This window comes from Dioscorea cayenensis, chromosome 3, assembly GCF_009730915.1.
Source record: "Dioscorea cayenensis subsp. rotundata cultivar TDr96_F1 chromosome 3, TDr96_F1_v2_PseudoChromosome.rev07_lg8_w22 25.fasta, whole genome shotgun sequence".
NCBI lineage: Eukaryota > Viridiplantae > Streptophyta > Magnoliopsida > Dioscoreales > Dioscoreaceae > Dioscorea > Dioscorea cayenensis.
In genome coordinates, this window is record NC_052473.1 from 12,282,865 (window position 1) to 12,291,116 (window position 8,252).

Genomic DNA, 8,252 nt, shown 5'->3' on the forward strand with positions numbered 1-8,252 from the left:
TACTTGTAAAAATATAAATATTTATCAGTGTTTTTAACCATATAAATGAGCTTTTATTAAATACAAATTTGATTTATTAGCAAATATTATGTTTTATAAGGTGTATGATGCAAATTTTTCTCCAAGATTTTTCCTTTCAATTCTCTTATCTGTATCATCACACACTCTTATCCTGGTTCTAGTGCTTGCTAAAAAAACACAGCTCCTCTCATATTTTTTTCTCTATACAATCTCTCTGGCTTTAGCTTGATTGTTAATTCAGTTGGGTCTTCAACCATGTCCTCTTGTTCCCCATTACCACTGGCCATGAGCATTTCCCCACTTCCCAGTTCCCAGAAGAGAGCTCTTCCTTCCAAACTCATGCGCATCCCCAAGGAGCCACACTTCAATCATGACTTCTCTGCCACCAAGAAACTACTGGTCTATCCCAAGCAGCAAACAGAGTTCACTCCTTTTCTTCTTCTTCTTTTCTACCTGAATGAAATGTGTACTGGTTTTTGTTGAGATGCAGGCTGGTGTGGACTTGGTTGCAGACTTGCTAGGTGTCACACTTGGCCCTAAGGGGAGGAATGTTGTGCTGGGGAATAAGTATGGCCCTCCAAAGATTGTCAATGATGGTGAAACTGTTCTTAAGGAGGTAAACAAGATCACTGTAAATGATTTTTATATACATTATGTTTTTTCTTTGAAAAAAGTGGGTAAATTTTATCATCTTCTTTATATTTTGATGCACAACCAACCTGTCTGTTTAATTATTGGTATTGAATATGTCTCTTTAATTGGCTGACACATTTTTATGTTCATGTGGAGATTTGTTTGGTTAACTGATTGAATTACTATTTTTTTCTTGCAATTTTGTTTGTTAAGATTGAATTGGAGGACCCTTTGGAAAATCTTGGGGTGAAGCTGGTAAGACAAGCTGGTGCAAAGACCAATGACCTTGCTGGTGATGGCAGCACTACCTCTATTGTTCTTGCTCGAGGCTTAATTGCCGAAGGTGTGAAGGTACATTCAAGATATTATAGCTTTCCCAATTTCCTGTTGTTTCTTTTCTTCTGTGGATGCCTTAAGCTGTTCTTCATGTTGATGTTGTAATGGAGTTGCTTTCTTGGATTACAAAAGATATGCATTTCTAAGTAAAAATAATCAAATGTGAAATTAATCCGTTGATATCTGTAAATTACTTTAGGTTCTCTCAGTTGGAATGAATCCTGTTCAAATTGCACGTGGAATAGAGAAGACTGCAAACGCTCTTGTTTCTAAACTCAAATTGATGTCACGCGAGGTGTAGTTATTATTCTCTTTTAGTTTAGCATACTTTACGTGAAGCCGAATATTGTTGATATTCCATCACCAGATTTTTTCGCAATTCTTGAATTCATATATAATTATAGTCCAATGATCAGCTTGAATTTCTACCAATTTTGGAATGGACCACTTCTGATGCTTTGCTCTTAATGTCTCCTGCAGCATGATTAAGTTAGATGCTTGTTCTGCAGATCGAAGACCATGAAATTGCACATGTTGCAGCAGTAAGTGCTGGGAATGGTCACACAATTGGAAATATGATCGCTGATGCCCTGAGAAAGGTTGGAAGGAAGGGTGTGGTGAGAATAGAGCAAGGAAGATCCTTGGACAGCAATCTGGAGATTTTAGAAGGGATGCAACTCGACAGTGGATATTTGTCACCTTATTTTGTTACTGATCGTGCCAATATGTTTGTCGAGTTTATTGATTGCAAGGTACATTGCTAATTGTGTATTATCAACAGATTATTCTGCAAGTTAATTAGTTGGAGTAAATTTTGCTGTTCAGATACTTTTAGTCGACAAGAAGATTGCGGATCCAAAAGCGATGTTTAAGGTATTGGATGGTGCAGTGAAAGAGAAGTATCCACTCTTGGTTATCGCTGAGGGTGTCGGGCAAGAAGTTCTAGCTCTGATGATTAGAAACAAACTTAAAGGTGTGTTTAAAGTAGCTGCTATTAAAGCTCCGAGCTTTGGAGAGGGCAAGAGCCATTTCTTGGATGACCTTGCTATACTGACAGGAGGTATTGAACTTGGTTACAATCTGGAAGTTATTTGAGATGCTAACATATTATCAATGTGACAATAAAAAGTTTATTTTACCCAAGTCAATATAATTTTTAAGCTCTCATGCTGTTCTTCATAATTTCTAGTTTATCTTACTATGATTTCTATTTGTTACAGGAAAAGTTGTCCGTGATGAGATGGGATTGACTCTTGAAAAGGCTGGGAAAGAGGTTTTAGGTAATGCTGCAAAAGTGGTGATAACGAACAATTCTACATTGATTGTTACAGATGGAAGCACCAAGCATGCAGTGGAAAAACGGGTTCATCAAATAAGAAGTCTAACTGAGGTGAATATCGCATGCATGTTGGTATTATGTCTTGAAAATTAAAAAAGAAGAAATAAAATGGCTTCTTCTTTGAATTCTATGCTTCAATCCTATAATTAGAATCCAGGTGTACAATTTGAAAAGTAAACTTTCCCACCTCTTGACAAGGTGGGTAGGGTGAAAATGGGCAGTATAAGGTACTTGTTCCTTTGTTACACGAGCCAATAGTATGGTAAAGCTATTCTCATTATGTAGTTCCTGTCACTCTTATTAAAATGGGGACATTCTCTTATGAAATGAAAGAGCAGAATCAGTTAAGAAAAAACATGCATTCACCCTTTAAAACTATAAAAACATTCTTGTGTTTTCTGAGTTTTTAAAATTTATAGTTGTGTGCAATTGATTAAACCAAAATTTTTCACAGAACAAATGGAATGAGCTAACTAGACTGATGCAGAATATTAACACCATGATCATTGTGATTGATTCATCTCTTGTTTATTCTAGCTTGATTTTGTAAACCTGTTTATTATGTGGAATATTATTTATCAACCTCTATTGGAGTTAGCTGCAGTTGCATAATTTTACTGTTACTAGGTTTAGGATGTAAACTCATTTTAGTGAAAATTCTCATTATTCTCTCAGAGTACTGAAGAGAAATTCAAAAAGAAAATACTAAATGAAAGGATAGCAAGGTTGTGTGGTGGGATTGCTGTTATCCAGGTAAGCTTTCACAAATTGCTTGCCTATAAATAAAATAAATGAGTACTGTTACCATGATATGCATGCTTCAGCACTTACATTAATATTTACATGATAGGTAGGTGCACAGACAGAAGTTGAATTGCAGGATAAAAAGCTTAGGATTGAAGATGCTATTAATGCAACCAAGGCAAGTGAAGCTCATATGTAATTTTTTTTTTTTCTACTTTTACATAACAATAGTGATTCCTTTTTTCAACTGTGATGCAGGCTGCGATAGAGGAAGGTGTTGTTGTTGGTGGTGGATGTACTCTATTAAGATTATCGACAAAGGTGGATTCAATTAAGGCATCTTTGGACAATGATGAGCAAAAGGTAATGTTTTATTTTTTTCTACATATCAACACTAGCATAGCTCAAATTGAAATGTCCAATCACTAATTTGACTTGAATGGTTTAAAATAGCAATGTTGGTCTCGGATCACGGTGTGGCTCTTAGTTTAAGTTTATTCACCACATATTCACCCCCACCATATCTGTTGATTGAAGGCATTGATATAGAAGATTGTCAAATGAGAGTTTCAAATGGAACCAATCAGATGCATTGGATATGTTGATATTTTCTTTACAAGAATCCTTAATATTGAATTAATGGAAATTGGTTCTCTTATGCATGTTATGAACTTTGAGGTTGGAAAGTTAAATAATGCAATCTTGTTGATTAAAATTATCACTCCTTAGACATGATTGTTAGTAGTATCAAAATATAGACATTGTTTTGAATACTGCTATGCGGAAAAGGTAATGCAAAAGAAAATTATTCTAATATACTCGTCGAGTCTCATATCTGTCATTTAGACAACCCTTGCAACTTACAGGTGGGAATAATGAGTTCAAATGTTTCAAACAGATGTAATTGAGATTTAGATCTCTGGAATTCCACTTGTTGGATTTCTTAGCAAGTATGGTCATGGCTTCTACTTGAGCTTTTTTCTGAATGGATCAAGATACGACCAAATATGGCATAAAAGGCATTTATTTACCTCCTAAAAATTGCAGATGACCTGAATCTGCAGGAAAGGCCAAAAATTTGCTTTCATTAATATATGCCCTAGCATGGACTTATAGCCATATGTTTCTGTCAAGGTAATATAGTGGTTTTAGTTTTGAAACTAAAAATTACCTATTTTTTAATTTGTACTCTGGTAAATAGAGGAGTCCTTGAGGTAGTGGTGGTGGATATATTAAATTCTGCTGTTTACTAGGAGCTAAGTGTCTCAACAACTTGGAGAATAATAACCAAGATTTATGCCCCAAAATAAATTATTCCAATGGTCAGGTGAGTAACCATAAAGAAATTTATGAGATTCAAAGTAGAAGTTTAAGATAGAAAGCAACATTGGCTTTTTAATGCTCAGGTTTCTATATGAGCTACATACATAAAAACAACAGTGAATTAATATAGATTGATCTATTAGAATTTTAAGCCTGTTTTAAGTTGGTTTCTGCCACCGCAAGGTATATTGTATCAATGGAATTCCAATTTATTGAATCTGAAAGCATGATTTCATAAGCAAAATGTGCCTTCCAATTATAAAGAGTCAAACTGGTGAAACCAGAAATTTCTTTAAACATAAGCTATCCTGAAAGCCTTGAATGTCTTCAATCCATTATTTTGTGATCATTAACTCTTAGCTGACATAAAATGCTCTGCTTTTATTGGATAGTGAGACAATTTATTGTTGTTTGATTGTTTCATCTTGCTTATGGTGGGTTACAGCATATGCTTGTCAACTCCTCTTACATATCATTATCTCAATTTCTGCAGATTGGTGCTGACATCTTCAAACATGCCTTAAGTTATCCCTCAAAATTAATAGTAAAAAATGCTGGGATGAATGGCAGTGTCATTGTTGAGAAGGTCTCAGAAGATATCAATCATTGTGGACATTAAATCTGACTTTTAAATTCAACTGAAGCTGCTGACTGTGTTGTTCAACATCTAAACTAAAACAATTCTTTTTTCTTGCAGATTTTGTCCATAGAAGATTTAAGGTATGGCTACAATGCAGCTAAGAACCGTTATGAGGACCTGATTGCAGCTGGAATTTTAGACCCAACAAAGGTATGGATAGCCTATAGAAGTTGTTAATATACTTACCAGAACTTATTTATCCTATCAAGAGACCAGCCTTCTACTATCAGGAAATTATTTATGTGTGAAAATACGTATGTTTGAACTTTGATTATTTACACGTGCCATGTGTTTCATTTGCATTCTAACGTGCTCACATAGTTCTGTAAGTAATGACTTGTTTTAGATTTTGAATCATTAACACAAGTTTTTCTAGTAAATGCAGGCATTTTTGTGTATATTATCTTGAACTACCCTCAAGTTGCAAATTGAATTCATATGTATATATATAATATATATATGGATAATTTTATAGCCTTCTCTAAATTTTAAGACATCTAATCAAATAAAATTACAAAGAATATGATAGGCAGAGTCAAGCACATTGTGTAATAGTTTTCTTCAAGTAAGAGACAACTGGTGTTTTGGTCAGATGGCATGAATTGGGCATGGTAACCTTAGATTGAGCTTTTCTTAAGAGTTATGTAGAAAACATGAGAATATTCCATATCTGGTGGTCGAGTTTTGAATTTTCAATTGAGATGCAATGAATGTCTTTTACATCAGCAGGTAATAAGAAACTGGTCCAATAACTTTTTATTCGTATAAATTTAGATAAAAGCTTAGATCATACTCAATAAAGGACGGTGAAGCTCAGATACAAGCTTATATTTCATTCTTAAATATATAAATATAAACATTTTATTTCTTAGGTCGGATAAGCTGAAAAAAGATTATAAAACATATGTGCTCATCCCTGTTTATATCTTGAACTATCCTGGCTAGTATAAAAAGATGGAAGGACTTCTTACATAAATATATATATCTCATTCTTTAGGAGTTCATTAAAAAATATCCTATTGAATTGGTTTATCTGCAATGGTATTTAACCTGGGTAAATCCATCAATTCTGTTCAGGTTGCCCTAGGATAGATTCTTATTAAGATTGATGCAGAACACAAAAACATATAGTGATTGCTTTAATGGCATCATCTGTGCTTCTACATTATCCAAACAGTGCTACAATGCTACTTGGTACTACATGCAATTTGCTACGATACTTAGCACTACAGTTTTACAACAATATTATTTTTGTTTAAAGAAAAATTAAATCAAGGGCCTTGAAACCATGATAGATGCAATCTAAGCATAATATCAATCAAAGTTGGGAACCTTTTGAATTAATTGATAGAGCTACAAATTTAAGAGAAAACTCCTGTTATAATAGATACATGGTTATTTGAACACGAAAAAGAGAGACATTATCTTTTTCACTTAACTAGAATAAAGGCCTAAATAATGATGAGATAAAATATCTCTGGATTAATTCATATCTTAATCGTGCTCTAATAACCCATTACTAACCCATTAATAACCCAGACTTGATGTTGGTTATTGTCAAAATTCTATTGGAAAAAGAGTACTGCTCATTAATTAATTATTTTTATCAAAAGAAACTCATGTAACTTGTGGTTTCTGGACAAACATATGGACAAGCTTCAAAATTTATGCTTTGTTTGATTGAATAGCAAATGTAAATTACTAAATTATTTCTATATATATTCCCTTTTTCTTTCAAATTTGACTTGCTTAAACTCAGCTCACTCTTTATAATTCAAAAGCTTCTCTTCAACATGGTACTCTAAAGGCCAACATTTCTTCTAAAATCCTTCAACTCATTGATGGCTACTTCTTCGTTCTATAATATTACAAGTGACGCAATAAGTCATGCAAAATAAAATTGTTTAAAATGTTCAGACAGACAAAGCCAATGATAAGTAGATCATGCTAGTTCTACGTATTGATGAAAATCATGAATGGAAACAGGTAGTTAGATGCTGTTTGGAGAATGCCGCTTCAGTTGCAAAGACCTTTTTGACATCAGATGTTGTTGTGGTTGAGATGAACCAACCTAAGCCCATCCATATGAAAATACCTCCGTCACCTTACAAAGTGATGTCAAAACCAGGTTCTTTATCTTGGGATGTATTTCCATATTACACACTTATCCTATACCAACAAATTCCATGTTAACTATTTGTTCTTTTCTTCTATTTGATTCTCATGTATCCATGATGGAGGGATCAAGGTGTTTAATTATTGACAAGTACTCTTATGAATCGATTGCTTCAGGTACGGCCCTGAAAATTTGAAGCTGAAGCTTGGAAACATCAAGCGATTAATCGGCCTTATGATGATCATCTGCTTGTTTATGCATTCCTTCTGTTCATAAATCAGGCATATTGGCAAGGGGAATGTTGGCTGTGAGTTTGAATCAGATATGTCATGCAGTGAAATAAATAAGATAATTCTTCCAATAGGGAAGTAAAAGCTCAAAAGACAAGTCCACAATCCGAGTTATCCAGGAGAGTGTTCGAGGATGGAATGTCTAAATTGCGCCTGATAGAAGTGTTCTTTTTTGTAAACATGTTTAGATGCAAATGCTGTTAGAAAAACAAATCATTATGTGAGTGACGAGTCATTGTTAGTTTTGACTCTTTCAAGTATGAAAATGTTCAATTTAGCCCTCCCGTAATTTAAATGAAAATATTTTTTTCGGTTCTTTTATCTATCATGGCACTAGTTGGGTTGCTCAGGTGGCTATACGAGCTGATGAAAAGAAATATATATATATATATATATATATATTAATTTTTGAAATAAACAAAGGAGCTAACATTAAGCTAAACAAAAGACAGACACAAAAACCACACAGTGATTGTCTTAGAAACTGAACTTCTGGACACGAGACATTTAATAACCAACAGGGAAGATCAAGAAAAAATTAGTTTGCTCTATGAAATAAAGATAGAGAAGAGAAGGATTTCGATGAGTATATTTGGCTAAAAAATTAGCTAAATCATTTAGTTTGCTCTCTCCCAATAAATTCCAGTTATAGAGTCATAAGGCATATAATGTTTCTAATCACATTGGCATACTTTTAAAATACTATGGTAAGAATCCTTTACAAATAGTGAGAGTTCGAATTATGAGTGAAGGTACATTTATAGGAGTGTGAGTAATGATTATGTGAGAGTGATTTCAGCGCCCATGGAA

At 33.8% G+C, this 8,252-nt stretch overlaps 1 protein-coding gene across 3 annotated transcripts; it reads left to right on the forward strand.

Annotated features, from left to right (window-relative positions):
- Positions 1-165: 165 nt before the first annotated feature.
- On the forward strand, positions 166-7,765 carry LOC120253372 (chaperonin 60 subunit beta 4, chloroplastic-like). 3 transcript variants are annotated; one of them, XM_039261714.1, is made up of 14 exons: positions 166-420; positions 512-637; positions 868-1,005; positions 1,190-1,285; positions 1,500-1,742; positions 1,816-2,050; positions 2,211-2,380; positions 3,005-3,082; positions 3,180-3,251; positions 3,332-3,436; positions 4,890-4,982; positions 5,094-5,186; positions 7,023-7,164; positions 7,329-7,765. In XM_039261714.1, exons 1-14 carry the CDS (start codon positions 277-279, stop codon positions 7,346-7,348), a joined length of 1,755 nt encoding a protein of 584 aa, XP_039117648.1. In that variant the 5' UTR covers positions 166-276; the 3' UTR covers positions 7,349-7,765. The 3 variants fall into 3 exon arrangements, with proteins under 3 accessions (XP_039117648.1, XP_039117656.1, XP_039117651.1); XM_039261722.1 differs by lacking the exon at positions 7,023-7,164; XM_039261717.1 differs by lacking the exon at positions 4,890-4,982.
- The last annotated feature ends 487 nt before the right edge of the window (positions 7,766-8,252 follow it).